The 17423-nt window shown below is 41.0% G+C and overlaps 1 protein-coding gene and 1 long non-coding RNA gene across 2 annotated transcripts in view; one reads left to right on the forward strand and one right to left on the reverse strand.

Annotated features, from left to right (window-relative positions):
- Positions 1-527: 527 nt before the first annotated feature.
- Positions 528-1579, forward strand: LOC117595626. Its single transcript, XR_004576885.1, has 2 exons — positions 528-615; positions 839-1579. It is a non-coding gene; the product is annotated as an uncharacterized LOC117595626 (long non-coding RNA).
- A 3555-nt stretch (positions 1580-5134) lies between these two features.
- Positions 5135-17423, reverse strand: part of ism2a (isthmin 2a) — a 39352-nt gene continuing 27063 nt past the window's right edge. Inside the window, exons 4-6 of the mRNA XM_010878643.3 lie at positions 14671-14808; positions 12721-12789; positions 5135-8979 (exon numbers count right to left, since the gene is read on the reverse strand). Coding sequence (XP_010876945.1) covers positions 8462-8979; positions 12721-12789; positions 14671-14808 — 725 coding nt within the window. The 3' untranslated portion in view covers positions 5135-8461. The remainder of the gene's footprint in view (positions 8980-12720; positions 12790-14670; positions 14809-17423) is intronic.

Consider the following 17423-nt stretch of genomic DNA (forward strand, 5'->3'; position numbering starts at 1 on the left):
CCTCTCTGTCTTTCCCTCTCTGTCTTTCCCTCTCTCTCTATCCCTCTCTGTCTTTCCCTCTCTCTCTATCCCTCTCTGTCTTTCCCTCTCTCTCTATCCCTCTCTGTCTTTCTCTCTCTATCCCTCTCTGTCTTTCTCTCTCTATCCCTCTCTGTCTTTCTCTCTCTATCCCTCTCTGTCTTTCTCTCTCTATCCCTCTGTCTTTCTCTCTCTATCCCTCTCTGGCTTTCTCTCTCTATCCCTCTCTGTCTTTCTCTCTCTATCCCTCTCTGTTGTTCTATATATATCACTCCTTCTCTGTCTGCTTCTCCTTATTGTACCTCTCACCCTCTTGCTCTGTTATTCTCTGGTTTTATTTGTCTCTATCACTCCCTCTTTCCTTCTTAATGTTGGTTTTTCCCTCCATCGCTGTCTCCCCTTCTCCCTGCCCCTGCAAACGTATGTTCCATTCTTCATACATGTCCTCCTTCCTGTCGCCCCCCACCCCATCCTCTACAAAATGCCACTGTGTTAGGAAATTCGTTGAAGAATGCAAAGCCGGCAGCAGCATGAGCCCAAATGCCCTTCCGGCCCTCTGAAGCCAACAGAGATATCCCAGACTCAGCCATCAGTGATGTACGTCATACACACTTACACTGACACACACAGCAATAGATCTCTGCAGATGAGACAGAGTGCATGTTGCTTTTGATACTTGAAATAATTTCAATTGTTGTTGAAAGACTGATCCTTGTCTGATTGAAATGAGTGTGTCTAATGTCTATTTTGTGCAGATGCATTGGGAAGTGATATATATATATATATATATATATATATATATTTATTTTTTGTCTTGCAGGTAAAATGTGCTGGAGACGTTGTGATGATGCATCACATGTGAAGTGACCCGACTATAAACTAGAGATTATTTGTCAACTCCAAAAGGATACGCTTGAAGGCATGTAGTTTTGACATCCAGTACTGCTGTAATTCAGTTACCACACTGTGACATCTCCTGTGTATCTATTGACCCATTCCCTGTCTTTTACTGCTGGAAGTCAAATCCCAGCATCCCCTGACCTGACCCTCACTGGCTTATTTTCATTTCTTCTGCAAGCAGGAAACAAAATCAAACTTCTCCCTGCCCCTGCTGATTTCCCAGAATGCAGTATTTTCAGTCTAAACAGGGGTAGAAACAGGTAGCGTTATCTTGGCCGGACCTTTTGCCCCCTTTATACTGACCAAGGTCAGCATGGGACCCTCAACCGAAAGAAATGCAGTAAATATTACCCCCTTAAAAATCACGAGAGGCAGGAGAGCATCGTTTCAACATGTTATTCCCACAGATAGAAAAAACAGGGTTATGGTTGAAAGATTTTCAAAATCTTCCGGAGTGTTCCACTTCTAAGAAAACCCCAGAGCAGAGGTCCTGTTTTGGTTGGAAATGAACAATATTCAGCCTGACATGAAACGTGACAAATGTCTTTTAGGGCTTTTACATTTTAATTATTATTCTGTCATGCCTAATAAAAATGTAGGATTGTCCACGGGGGAAATGGGAATCAAACCCCTCTCAGTTGGACAGTGTGTTTATGTGAAATTTGAGAATCAGTTTACCCGTTATGAATTCTGTTAATTGCAAAAAAGGGCCATACAGATTCTGTTGTTTCATGAGCCAAGAAACAATATTCCCAGGCAGAGCAGAAACCTTCTAGAAGCCAATAGGGTAAAGTTGAGAGAGGGTTTAGGGGTTAGTTAAGGGTAGAAGGCAGGTGGGGCTGAAGCGACTCCCTGAGCCATGCAGGGAAACTGAGGGCACCATGAAGGCAGCTTGGGGGAAATTACTTGGGGTGATGGGAGGGGTAAACTGGGGTTTCATTTTATGGGGGATGAGCGTGGGGTCCTGAGCCATTTCATTACATTTCAGCAGGTCCCAACACTCACACTTTCCAGTTCTATAGTTGTTGAAAAATATACGATCCTTGTAATGTAAAATGTTAATCTTGGCTCATATTGATTAGCATAATTTCTCAGAGCTCACATTATCTTGAAACAAAATATATCAGTAATTTCAGTAGCAAAATATTCTCACTAATCATATCTGTTCGTAACTATATAACTAATATGAGATGTTGGGTGTTGAAATCCTTTTTTGTGCGTTTTGAGGTGGAACAACCCAGCTGTGACCCCACACCTGACTTGGCTGGTGCAGCTTTAGCCCACCTCCTGGGGTAGACATCCTAGCAATGTCTAATGTGGAGGTAATTAGATTATTACAGCGCCAGATGGGAGTTACATAGCCAGATAGCTATTCTGTGATAAGCTTACAAGACCCTGGAGTGCTACATCGTCTTTCTCCCTACTCCATTCAAGGCTTTTTCTGTCTGGTGGATTCAGTTGCTTTCTCTCCATCAAAATAAATATTTCTTATTTACCTCCATATCCCCTTTTTTCTGATTCATAGTAAACATGAATACCAAATGTTTTATTTTAGAAAATACAGTGTCTCTCAAAAGTATTCACCCACCTTGGACTTGGTAGCAATTAAAACCTTCAATCTATACTTTGCACATCTGGACAAATAATTATTTTTCCCATTTCTGCTTGCAAAATTGCTTTACTTCTGTCAACTTGAATGGGGGCTTTAACTGGACAGCAATTTTCAACTCTTTCCAGATATTCTCAATTTCATTGAGGTCCTGACTTTGTGCCACTCCAGGACATCGGCCCATTTTTTGTGGCTTTGGCTGTATGTTTCAAGTCATTGTCCTGCTTGAAGATGAATCTTCTTGCAAGATGTCTGTTGCAGACATCACAAAGTTTTCGTGCAGGATTTCTCTTTACTTTGCTGCATCCATTTTGCTCTATATCTTCACAAGCTTTCCAGCCATGGAAGACTGTGACACCTTGAGACACCACAGGGCTCCTGAGATACCACAGGGTGGTCTCCCTGACCAGTGCCCCTTCTCACCCTGGTTCATGGTTTTTGAGGAAGGCCTGTTCTAGACAGATTCACAGCTGTACCACATTCTCTCTAGTTCTTAATAATGGATTTTACTGTGCTCTGGGGGATATTCATTGCCTTGGAAATATATATCCTACCTGATTAATGCTTTGGAAGATCCATATTTTGGATTTGCTTTCAATGTTCCTTAGTCTTCATTATGTAGTTTTTGTTTGGAATTACATTAACCAAGTGTGGGCCCTAACAGAGACAGGTGTTTATTAACTGAAATCACATGAAGCACCTTAATTACACACAGACGGACTCCATTCAACTAATTACGGGACTTCTAAAGACAGTCTGTTTAAAATTTGTAATTCATTTAGAACTATTTACAGATGCACATTTCTGTGTTGATCAGTGGCAAATACACCAGATTCAATCAGTTTTTGGATTACAACATTGGATTTGCATGTTGTAACACAAAACCTTTTGGAGAAGGCATGGGGGTGAATACTTTTCAGAACCACTGTACTCTGCAATCCAGGACTACGGTCTCAAGCAACCACCTGAGAAAGATCTCTAAACACTGTTTATTTGCAAGCTGGTTTCTTCCCTAACTATCACACAATAAAAATGTGTCTTCTGTTATTGGTCGGTAACAACAGATCTGCACTAGACACTAGACAGACTCACAGTTTTTGTCAAAGTTATATTTATTATATTCATCACAGCACATTTATACAGTAAGTCACAGAAAATAATGCTTAGCAGTAAATTGAATATGGTTACTTGATGTAGTTTTGTAGTAGAGAGTAGTGTGCTAACACCGATCAGTGCTAACACTGATCTAGAACAGATTGGACTGAATCTTGGACCAAAACTAAAAACATTAAATCAATGTCAGCTGAAGATTTTAGAAACTCATAAGCGACACCAAAGAGACTGACACCAGTTAACATACTAGGGGTGAAGAACTCACAGAAATACAATTATACTGTTCTGTATTAATGGAAGAAACATTGATCGCGTGAGAACATTTCCTTCTTGTGGCATACAGAGACCACACAAAGGATGCCTTGTTCTGGTCTCAGTACTGCTTCTTCATACGAGTCATTTCAATAAATACTATACAGGAAGCTAAAAATAAAACATGGCACATGCTAAAGAAATGACATACATAATACACAAAACTTTTTAGTAAAGAAAAGAAGTTCAGCATTCTAGCAATTATCCCTTTACAATTGGAAAAACAAAATTGGTGAGAACATTGATACACTGCGATGTGTATTACATATATATTTCAATAGAAAGTATATACATGTATATTTTTCGCCTGTGCTTTTAAATAAAGTGCCTTTTCTTTAAAAAAATATATTTCAAAATGTGATATCTTATTTTTTTATTTAAAAAATATTCCTGATAAAAAGTTTTGTGACGTAAACTTTCCAAAGTAAGCACATGACGAGACGGCTCTGAAAAAGTATAGAGTTTTTTCCATGACAAAAACAACAAAGAATGTTTCTAATTGAGAAACAGCATTGAAGTTGGCCAATGATAAATAGCACAATGAAACATGCTGCCAACAGTGTACTAGGAACCTTCCTCCCATAAACCAATGAACTTTAAAACAGATGGTTTTGGATCATCACCACCATCTTATTGGTTAGAAAGACAAATAAACACACAATCATTGCTGTTGTGAATTGAATAATCGTTGCACTCCTTTCTAACAAGCTCCTCACCCTAACATTTACACTTAAATATGTCCTGTAAAACGTTTAAGAATTAGATAGAAACTACAAGGTAGTCTACATTAAAAAAGGGTCAAGCCATTCAAACTAGCTCATGAAATCAGTTTGGTGGCTTTGGCTGGTCCAGCGGTCTACACTTCTGCCTCCGGTGCATGTGCTTCTACAGCATAGGTTCACATCCAGTCCACTGCCTTTTCTCTTCTGCCTTTTTTCCACTGTCTTCACACATACACTAAATGTGTGAAGACACATATATTGTACATATAAATAAATTATATATATATATATATATATATATATATATATATATATATATATATATATACAGTAATTCATATATATATATTATATATATAATATTTATTTATTTATATATATATAATATTTATTTATACACATATATATATATATATATATATATATATATATATAGTATATTTGATACGTATAACACATATATTAACATAGAAGACCTGACTTTTGCAGTACATATAATAAAAAAGGTCAGTTTAAAACTGTACAGATACTGTCATGAAAGAGGAAAAAAGGGAGGGAGACGGCCTCGGTTTGCTTTAAAAAATATATTACTTTCAGAATCATGCCAAAGTCTTAGAAACAATTCCAAGAGTCAGACATCCCTCAATCATTCTCTCTTCTCATACCAAGTTAAATTGGTTTACAATATTTATCCAAACAATGTATAGGTCTTTCCAGTCCTCAAAACGATGCATTTAAATACATTTACAAATGAATAGAAAATTACATTACTTGACAATTTGATTTGAAATGTTTCTAGAAAAGCACACAATCAAATCCCCTTATTTTAAAGGACTTTTTTAAGGAAAAAATAAGACATATTCACTCTTTCTTTCCCATTTCTCTGCAGCCAAACACACTCCCAAACATACGCTTCAAAGCTCTCGTATAACACATATCTATAGCTGTCTACTGTACCTAGCTGCAGTACATATCCCCTCTCCACCTTTCCCATGTGGCATAGGAAACCCAACCATTCCGAACCTGGGTGTCCTCTGGCAAACACACACATGTGCGTGCACGGCAGAGACCATTCCCACTGGTCAGAGTAAGACGCTATTAAGGTGTGACATAGATGTAACGTAATGCGATGGCGAAACCCGAGGCGGCGGCAGGCGGGCTGGCAGAAGAGCCATGCAGCAGAGAGGGCCTGAGCCGTTAATGCCTGAAGGATCCGGTTGGTTTTCACAGCTGGACCCGATGGAAGACCAACACAGTGTAACGTATGGAGGTATCCGTTACAACGCCAAACATGCTCGGAACAGAAACAATTAAGGAGGGTATTCGTCCCAAATACCACCCTATTCCCTTTGTAGTGCGGTACTCTTGACCGGGGCCTTGCCTGATCAGCACTTTAGTCAAAAGTAGTGCACTAGAATGGGAATAGGGGGCCATTGACTGTTCATATTCCAAAGTACACTTCTCACCAGAATCACTGAAGTACTTAGGGTTTATTTAGTGATATGTAGCAACGTAGACATGGTTGTGCCAGGTACTGCGTCCACCAGACTTTTCCACAGAGAAATACCTTTCACAGTTGAAAAGCCTGAAGAGATGAGCGACATGTCTGTTGGTGTGTTTTAGTGCAACTAGCAGAGGCTTTGGCGTTCCTATTGTGACTGGCATCCCGATGAATTGGGATCTCTGCAAACGTTTCCAAAGCTCTTCTCCCTCAAATGGCATTGACAGAAAGAGGATGTATGAGAGGATAAGTGAGTAGGTAAATAAGTAAAAGGTAAAAGTGAAGAGAGATAGACAGAGAAACAGAGGAACTGAGTGGCGGTCACACCAAAGCCGGCTGTGTTGTTTCTGTTGCTAACACTGTGATGTGGCGAGGGGGCCCGTCCCTCAACACCACTGTATCAGGAATGCCATCCGGACGCGTTCGGCCTCAACATCTTTCAGTGACACCCAGCCTGGCAACCAGCGTCAGGATTAAAGACCTTAAAACAACATCCTCACAAGACAGGCAATAGGCCCCTGGAAAGGGTGGAGGGAAAGGGGGGGGGCAGCAGGCCATAGATACCAGGGAAAGGAGGTTAGAACAAGGGGAGACTGGGACGAGAAGGGGACGAACTCTTCAAAGGTTTTCCCTGTTTACAGAGATGTCTCCCCACTTCCCCCTCCTGTCAACTCCCACTCCTCTCAGGAGAAAGGAGCTAAATCCATCAACTGTACCCAGACATCCCCTCTCCCCAACTCCTCCCAACCCGCTCATCTCTCCCACCTCTCCTTTCTCTCCCAAGTCCATCTCAAACCCTGGAGAGTGACTCCCTCTCCCTCACCCACGAGGCCTGCGTCCATCTCAGAACATCTCTCAGAGTGCCACCTCCTCCTACTTTGCTACCTACACCTCTTCCAAAGTGTTGGGCAGGTTCTCAGGTTGTGAGGAGCGTGGCTCCAGGATATGTTGAAAGGAAAGAAAAATAAAACATCAACACAATGGTTCTGCATTTCTTAACAAGTAACCGAGCAAATATGTCAGTCGCAGAGAGAAAGAGAGTGAGACACGGAGAGAGAGAAAGAGAAAAATATGTATCTATTTGTATTCTTTCCCCAGTGATTAGCTAATTACAGTCTAGTGTAACTTATCTTACAGAGCATTATGGGGAATGAGTCCTCTGACACTGCAGATGTGACAGGATGAAGAACACCATGGAGCTCTAGGGGTCAACATCTTTGAAGAAAAGATTTGGTTTGACTTGCAGTAAAAAACAAACACAATGTATCTTTTGGGCTGTGTTTGAGGAATCTGTTTTTGGTTCAAACTGGAGGTGGGCCGAGAGACAGACAGAGAGAGAGAGAGAGAGAGAGTTAGAGAGAGAAAGAGGACCGAAGACAGAGAAAGACAGACAGACAAACAGACAGAAATAAGACAGGGAGACAGAGAGATTCAAAGACAAACAACAGCCAACATTCTCTTTCAAATGCATACGCTATTTTAGCAGCTTGACAGGAATTCCTTTCATGAGACATCTGAGTCTTTGAGTAAATACAATACAGGCCCCATATGAGTCCAATGAATATACTCTCTTCGTGTTCCTCCATACTCCCTCAGGCTTATGGAACACTCCATGAGAACCACGAAAGCCTCAGAGTCCCCTGTATCCACCTCCTTCTTGTCAAAAGCAGCTTTGAGTCACATGGTGGGGCAGAGGTTTGGTCTTGGGTAGGGGTCGAGGGTGTGTAAGATAGAGACCTATTGCACCATGTCTTCACCTCTCCAAACATCCCCAGTGTTTTCGTCTGCTGTTTTGCGGTGCATGATTGAAATGTGTTGCAGCCCGACCCCCCCAAATTATTTTGACTTTGAACAGCAATAAATTACAAGCAAATATTTTTTCTCTTCCCGTAATGCCGCAGTAATTCATCGATAGAAAAGTATATTCCAATTGGCCGTTCGATCCCAATGTGTCATACGATGGGGAAACGCTGGATGGTGGTGATGTCATAACAAAATGCCTTTTAGTCGTGACGCTCACAGAGTTTTCCCACGCACCCCGAGAGTATTCAACCTGACTCCGTTCTGGATGGAGGGGAGGGGGCTGTCGAGTTGGCTGATTGGAGAAATGTAAAACGTCAGTCTTAACTCCCTGCAATACTGAATGATGGGGGGCTACCCAGATGTCCTTTAATCCAAAGACGCTGATATTTAACACAGCATATTTGGTAGGTAACCCATGCTAGACTCCAGTAGAGCGATTGAAACCAGGTGTCTCTCTCTTCCCCCTTCTCGGGGTCCCCTCTCTCAGTACTCCCTGGCCTCCTCCAGCTCGACCTGGTACACCTCCTCCAGGGGGTTTTCAGAACACTGCAGCCCGTTGTTGGGCGGCCTCACTGAGTGGAAGCGGCTCCAGTCCCCGTTGCACAGGATCCAGGGTAGCACGTCCACTTTGTGATGCAGCTCCGGTGAGAACTCTGTGCTGATCAGGTTCGGCGCACCCGCCCCTTTCCCCCGCGTGATCAGCTTCATGTGGTCGTCGTAGCAGCAGTGCTGCGCCGCCAGGGTGGTGCTTTCCACGGAGAGCATGGAGCGCGCGCAGAAGCGGGCGGAGGGTTTGTAGATGTCCAGCCGCTCCTTAGGGCCAGAGGCATCACGCCAGCGGTAGGTCTTGCGCAGCGTCTTGTCAAAGATGTTGACAGCGCTGTAGACGGCTTCGGATGGGTAGGTGCAGGGGCAGCTGGGTAGTTCGGTCAGTACCTGGTGGAGGTACTTCTGGAGAAAGTCGTTTTTACAGTTCAGCCACTTCTCACAGCTGTCCACATCTGGGGAGGAGATGAATCGTAGTCAATAGATGATGAATAAATGATCAAATTAGAGCACAACAGTCAACAGGCCAACAAGTTTCAATCAATGATCAGCTGCAATAAATGAACTATCAATAGGCACAGAGAAACAGTAATGAGATGAATCGTTGCCTAAGGCATGCAAAAAAATTGCCCACTGAGACCAATGCATGATTTATGTGAATTGTGAATTTCTTTAATTAGGATTAGGCAACAACACATTCATCCATCTATATGCTGAATACAGCTATAGCGTGTCTGTCACAGCGATCAACTGCTCTCATTCAACGGCTATGTTTTTGTTGAAAATAAAGTTGTCCTTTCTGGAGACTATGATGAATTCAGACAGCTTTGATTACTCCGATGAACCCAGGGAAAGACTATTTTAAGCATTAAGGAGTGATTTCAGTGCATTAAAACACTTGAATGCTTTGAACCTAGTACATGCAAAGTTCTGAAAGAGGACAGAGATCATGGCCAAACAGTGCCAGAGACACAAATCTATGTTGGGGGCTAGACCAAATTGGATCCAATTCATTATAAACATTTCTATTCCGTACTGGATTGGGGAAAGAGCTAAATAAAATTTTTAAAACTTCTGACACTTTATCTTGTGTTTTTGCAGAGCATTCTTTGATATTTTTGCCCGGAATGAAAAGAGCTATCACTTTCACTGGCATGTGCCAGACATATGGAGAGCAATAAAAGAAAAACTAAAGAGCAATTCAATCAATTTCTTTGAGGAATGTTTGGGTTTTTCATGGGCTTTGCAACACTCTGTGGAGCAATCCATAACAAGGTGGAGAGGGGTGTTAAAGAAAATGTAGGGTTTGGACATTAGAATGGACATGAAACTTGTGATTGTATGAGGAGCCATGCTGGACATCTGTTGATTAAGCATGTTCTGCCAATGCTGTGCCAAGTTGTTGTGAAAAATAATTATGTTTAAAAATGATGGTGAGCAAAAGCTCAGAATTGTAGAGTTAGCTAGAGTTCTGAACCTAGACCACCTATCACTGCTCATGTGATCACAATACACATGGACGAGATGGTAGACCTCAACTTAACATTGCAAAATTGTGTATTGTGAATGTGAATTTCACAATACATTTTGCTAATCTCAATGACTTGTGCCGAAAACACACGGTAGATGACATTTTGAACTTTACAACTGACTTTCCAAAGGACTTCCCTTGCTGGTATCTGTACTGATAGTTTGCATGTTTCGTCACGGCATATGGGAACAGCCACTTGGCGGGGAAAAAAATGACTCCGTCCATTGCCTTTCCTTGCCAACTTTTACTAGCTATACTTAAAAATGCTAGATAGTTGCAGTTCCACTGGATGTGCTAACCACATATATATTGTATATGCAATCATATCTACAAGTAATCATTGTAATCAATGACATGGTCGGTTTTCATCTGCACTGCTGCACCCAACTCCAATGGCCTAGCTAATGTTAGTGAACCTTGCTAAACCTCTTTTGTTAAACATACATCGTTAGCTACATTAATAACAATACATTAATAACAATAAATCACACCAATCAAACTTCTCCACAGCAACCCAGGCTGTCAATGGTGGGTCATTTAAACAGTAGGAATGGTTTACCTGTCATTGGGAAAATGTTTATATTATTACTGGTACATTTGTCCCAATATTCTGTGTTACATTGGCCAGCCATAGAACCAACGGTAATTTAGGGAAAATAGCACACAACTTCGCTTTGACGATAAATAATCACCTCCCAAACAATTGCATTATTGATCCACCCTGATCAAATTAAGCTTAAACAGTGATGTCGCTGTTTTTAATGATGTAAATAACGCAGCGGGTGCTGTATATGGGTCACAATTGCAAGACTTGCAGTGTGTTTGCATACCTTTGTTTTTCATGTTTGTGAGGTGATCTAAACACTAATGGGCTGTAAAAGTAGAAAATATGACCGGCTTGTGCAGTACCTCCATACAAATCCCAAGCCGCCATTTTCTAACAATGTTTTGCCCGCCAGGCTGTCAGAGCAATCACGTGACTGAAAACTATGAATACCTACCAATTCATAGATGCATGTAACATCACAATACTGTTTTGGACATTCCTTTTGAGGCTCAACTGACATTTCTACTCAATGCCTCCTCAATCGGAACTTACTAAGATTTTGTCTAAAGTTAATTACTAAGACTTGAAAACATGATACCACCTCTAAAGGCAAAAAAAATAGCAACTAGACCTTTTATAATTGTGTCACCATATTGATTTTAGGTGTAGCATAATGTTAACCAGGTAGTTAATATTAAGGACTCCACAGAATATTAGCTAGTTAGGTAATGTTAATATCGCTACACATTTTTGTGCCATTTTTTAACAGAAGAAGGCTTTGTGTCATTGCATTATCCAGACAATGTTCAGTCTTTCATTTTACTCATTAAATGTTGCCCATATTTCTTTTTGAATCTCCATGTGACGCTCTGTAACTGACCAGGGAGCAGGGATTCATCTGATAATGTCATCAAAAAGGTACCAAATCATGTCCTCCCCAGCTGGCCAGAATAATCTGTTGTTTCCGCCACAGTGCATGCATTTGACCTGTGCATCTCCCTCTTCAATGGCCAAAATGATACCAGGGTAGAGCCATTCTATTGAAGATGCAAGTAGATTAATCAATACATTTCTCCTAATTGCATACAGCTGTTAAAACGTAATATTGTTTGTGAACCCTGTTACCATTATGTCAGCCCTGTTACCATTAAAAAGGGTTGACGGTAACAGGGTTGATGATTTAGGCCTCAACTAGCCATTGCTAGCCATGTGATGAAGTTAATGAGACCACAATGTCAGCACTGATTACAGTTAGTTTATAATCTTGAAAAAAATAATTTAATTGTTATACTATTTTAATTCAGGGTAACAGTGTTGACATATTGAGCTTGTCCCCTCTGTCAAACATAGAAAAATATGAGAAAAGGTTAATAATTGAAGGAGACACCTCAGGCTATGCTGTTTCCAAGAGGAAGATGATGTCACTTCCTGAGTCAAGTGATGTGTGTCACAGTCCAATATGAAACCTGGGGGGTTTCAATCAAAGTAACAGGGTTGACAGAAGATGTAGGAACACAATTAAAATGATATTTTTAAGTAAAATATGAATATGCCAGTCTTGAAATATATATTTTATAAAGAAAAGGACATATGTAACTTTTACTAATGTATTTTGTTTATTAACATATGTTTCTTTGTACTTAAATGGCTATTAGAAGTTGAACAACTATGCCTCTGGATGTTTTTTATTGCTTAATTATGGCATTATATTATTAATTTGCATCTTCTATTAATGGAAACAAACTCATATAATGAAACCATTAAAGTATAAATGCTAACTTGAACATAGTCCATATTATATGCAAATATATCAGAGGGACACAAAGAGCACCCACTTCGTAGAATGACCCAAAATCAAAACAGGTATAAAGTTAGCAATTGATTTCAGCCTTTTTAAAATAATATTTATTTCGTATCAGCTCATTTTACTAGAGTTGCGCATGTAGATGTGAGAAAAAAAATAGTATTGTTTTAAAATTGTACACACTTATTTGAGTAGGCTCTGAATATGGGACAACCAGACAATAAACAGAAACACAGAAAAAAGCATGTGTACACTGACAGACATGGAGCGGGACACAAACACGCACACAAACACAAACAGTTGTAACATCTTACTTGTGGCAAGAGGGTCGGTGGCATTCATTGTTTCCAGAGGCATCAGGTCAGTCACTGATAGCAAGTCATCTACAGAGAGAAATACAGTGTTTTGATTAAAGAAAGATACTGAATGGGTAGCCTCATCCTAGTAACTATGGTTACTGTATGTGCCCAACACACACCCCTTCTGGGCAGCAGTGGAAGCCCTCACTAAGTGTTGGGAAACAGCCATGGAACTGTGTACACATCAAACTCTGCAGGAGGGCAACAGAAATAAGAAGCTCAGTACTAAAGACACTAACATGCATCAACATCAGGTCCGTCCAGGTCCCAACTGTACTGACCCCATTCCACTAAATTATAGAACCATGTACAGGAAGCGTTAGCCGGAGCAATCAGAAGGAGCAAGGGCTGCAAGACGTGGGCACAAAATCCACTTGCAATTCTTTCACCAAATATTGCGATATGATTCAGGGTGCGAAATAGATCTGGGTGTAGACGTAGACTGACTGAATTGCTGGAATCATTGAAATATAATAAAATGTTGAAAAGCAAAATGGCAGGCAGCATCATTCTTGTTTGGAATGGGTTGACTCTCCAGACCTACTGTATTGGAACAGCAGGCAAGCCAATTCCTGATTGATGGTGCTTGCCACTTCACTTTTCAATACTTTATTATATTTCAATGATTCCAGCTGTTCACTGTAATGAATCTAACAGCAAAGAGGAGAAAGTGACAGCGGGCAGGATTTGGTGTGGGTAGGAAACAGCTGCAAGAGAAGAAAAATAAATTACCATTACTATTAAACTGACCTTACGTGTGGCTGATGTGTTTAAAAGAATTGCACATATCAGTATTGAAATCTCTATCTAAATTCACCTTAGTGTAACAGGTGTAAAATGGCTAGTCAGTTCCCGCCGTGGTCGGCATAAATAGCATTTCAATCAGTTACTGAGACCTTGGGTAGTTGTTCACTCGTAGCTAGCATTTTACTCGCCCTTGCTCTGCAATGGTTGGGCTTTTGTGGACTGATGGTAAAGATGCTTCATGGGTAATAGTCATCTTTTTATTCAGAGGTTCTCTGGTTTGAGCCCCTCATGGGGTGGTCAGAGCGAAACAGTTACACTAGAAAGAACCTAATGGTACAATCCCGGTACAAGACAATGTTTAAGTATTTTTCACACGCTTACACGCCTCTTTCCAAGAGTTGGGTTCAGTATGTGAAAGAGCCAATAACTTTGACCATTCACATGGTTAGTGCTTTCAAAGTTAAAACTGGAGCAACAATCTCAGGGGTGAGCAAATACATCAGCAGTGCTTTCTAAATGTCCTGGAGAAAAAGTAGTTGACGTTAAACTTCCCAAGCCATTGAGATGTTGCAGAGTGCCTTATCACTGTAATATGTGCATTTTTTTTTACTTTTACCATGTTCTTTTCCCTAATTCTGTGATATTAAGGTTCCGCTTTATCGCAGCAACTCCCAGTTGACTCGAGACAGTTGATGTGGAGATGTGTCGTCCGAAGCATATATAATGCAGTTTGGTTTGTTATCAATCTCCGGTAACCTTAGGCACAGAAAGGACCGCACTTTCCGGTTTTCTAACTCAATTAAGCTCACAGATTTCTAAGATGCCACAAGGAGTAGGCAGAGTGCAATGAGGCAAAGCAACCATATTCTAGTACTATACCCCCAAACCCTCATGTGCAGAATCCAATCTACGGATCTAGTGGTTATTTTGAGCCAAACTACAACATCAAATCAATGTCATATGATCACCCAGCTGAAACTGCCATGCTCATTGAAATCATAGTTTCACAAAAGTGATTTCACCTTCTCTGGGAGTAGCCTCACCTTGTCTCAGACATATCTCCACCAATCACAATCTAAATCAAAATGAGGTAAAAATAGTCTGCATGATGCAATGCTGCACTTTTAGGTTAAAAAAACTCAGTGGTGACTCTCTCACCCGGGCATCTGTGAATATCGCAGGTCCGGGACTCGGTGGCCGTGCACGCATAACCACAGGAACGGTGACGCTTCTGGTTGCCGTGGCCACAGGTGACGCTACACGGTGACCATTCACTCCACTCTTCCTCCTCATACTCTGAGATGAAGGAATGGGGGGGTGGAAAACAAAACAAACAGGTATATTAGAAGAGCGAGGCTTGTCTTTGAAGTCAGACTTGTGAATTCCTCACCCAGCTGGTGAGTGCATTATGCAATAAGACAGCGACGACCAAACATCTGTGGAGCTGCTAGACTAGAGCATGTGTCAGCATTAACACTGCATACATGCTGTGCCCTCTGTAATTATTGGGTTGGAAAGATTTTTCTTCTTCTTTTGGCTCTATACTCTGACACTGGTTTTGGAATCAAAAGATATGCTGTGTTCAAATATAGATTCTTAACTATTTGTGTGCATTACTGGCATTACGGTTTAGATATGATAACACTTTTTATACATAGTCCCTTTTTAGAGCAAAAAAAATTATTGGGCCAGATTAATATAACACCCAAATTAAGTACTTTCTATAGGTTTAGTATTTGGTTACATTTCCTTTGTATGCAATAACTGTCTGTAGTCTGTGACCCATTGACCCCACCAGATGCTGGGTATCATCTTTAGTACATGAAAGCAAAACGATACCAGAGTTTTGAACTTTGATAAGATTCCTTTAAGATAAATTCCACAGTTCTCAAAACGCAGGTCATTCTAAGTTAAAAGCGTGAACATACATCATTTGTGGGAGACACATTGTCGGATTGCTCTATACCTGCTGCATAATGACCTGTCAGAGAATGTCTTTAAGCAAAGCAGTCACCCTACCTGCTATGTTCCCATCTAGGCCCTGTTATGTACAGTGAATTCCGAAATAAGCAAGTCACTTCACCTGGTATATTCTGGTCTAGGTCCTGTCAAGTTTAGTGAATCTCTCTTAAAAGACAGACACTTGCTTACCTGCTCCATTCAACACTTAGGTAATTTAGCATATACTATTATCCAGAGAGATTTACTGGTGTGAGTGCACAAATTTTCCTACTGGACCACTGTAAGAATCAAACAATCACATTGCAACCACGCTCTACCAACAATGCCACATGGAATTCTGTTCCAGGACTTAAAGTGGATTTATTCAATAGAGACAAACCTCAACCTGTTGTAAATTGATCTGGAATCTGTTTCGCTCAGTGAGCCTAAATCCCAGAACCGGAGACCCTTAACTGCTCCCCTCAGTTCTGTTTCCAAACAGAAATTAATGATGCGGGACTAAATTAATATTGCATATTTTTCAGGAAAGTATAATTTCACTAATGACCAGGATATTGGGCCAGCTGGCAGGCCAGAGTGTGGGTGCTGTTGTGTGTGGGCACGTGTGTATCGGTTTGTGTGTAGTCATGTGCATGTACCAGTGTGTGTGTGTGTGTGTGTGTTCCTCTTGGTTACAATTAATACGTCAATGGGAAATCCATCAGCTAATAGTGAACAGAGCCAAGACAAACAACGCCTCAAGACAGCTAGACTTCTACCAGTCCAACTAATAGGTTTTATGTTTAATGAACAATGACATCGCTCCCGAGCTAAGAAGATTACAAACTCAAAGGAACGATGGGGGATTCAGGGAGAAAGAAAACAAAGGAGAGAAACAGGAAAGGGAGAGGAGACAAGCAAGGGAAAGACAATTTGAAAGATAAATGGATCAAGAATGAGAGGGTGTGTCCTGAAGAGAGGAGCTGAGAGGAAAAAGATGGAGGGAGGATGACGAGCTGGATGATAGAGAGTAAAAGATGTGCCAGGAAAGAACACTGGCAACACTTAAACAAGGGATGAGGGCGAGAGTGGAAGAGATGAAAAGGAAAAAAAAACTGTAATATGAAAAAATGACATGTTCAGTTAATATGTTTTGGGCTTATTGCCACGAGCTGCTAGTGTGGAGCAAACTGTGAGCTGTGTATGGGCTGGGTGTCGAGTGAGGTGGAGTCTTCTGTCGACAGACTACCGTGTGTGTGTGTGTGTGTGTGTGTTTTGAAGGAGAATGAGCTTTCTCCTTTTGGCTACCCAAGTGAAACAACACAGAGGTGTGGATGAAATGCTGCACTCCTCCACTCAAAAACACTAATACTAGGATACTCTTTATTTCCACACACACACACACACACACACACACCTTGCTCTTCTCTCATTCATTCCTTTTCCTTCTCCCTCTTCCTTTTACTATGTGTTGCTTTCTCTTAACCTAATTGCTCTCTTAGTTCCTCATCCATTGCTCAACATCTAAGACAGTTGTGTGGCAAGCATCTAACATTGTAGGCAACGTATATGCACAGTGTCAAATACACACAAATATGCTAGCGGTTATGTAAAGAAGTAAGGCTCACCCATTTAGATTGCCATTTTGTGACCAGCATGCATTTAGGACTCCTTTTGATGTGCATCCCAAAGGATACAAATGTTTGCTTGAGTGTGTTTGTGTGTGTTGACATCACCGCAGTGGTAAAACTGTAATTCCTTGCTAAAAGCTGGTTGGAAGACCTGACCGCACACCACAAGCACTCTCCAACACGGTGGGAAAACTAACAGTATTTTTTCATGGAGGAAATAATGTGTAATCCTAGTTAAAAAAGGCCATACTTTCAAAATATGTTCCCTAATTCTGTGTTTTCATGATGGTGGTGGAGAGCTCTATCCAACAACCTCAGTCCAGAATCTCTGACATCTTC

The sequence above is a fragment of the Esox lucius genome, chromosome 15 (assembly GCF_011004845.1).
Source record: "Esox lucius isolate fEsoLuc1 chromosome 15, fEsoLuc1.pri, whole genome shotgun sequence".
NCBI classification, from domain to species: Eukaryota; Metazoa; Chordata; class Actinopteri; order Esociformes; family Esocidae; genus Esox; species Esox lucius.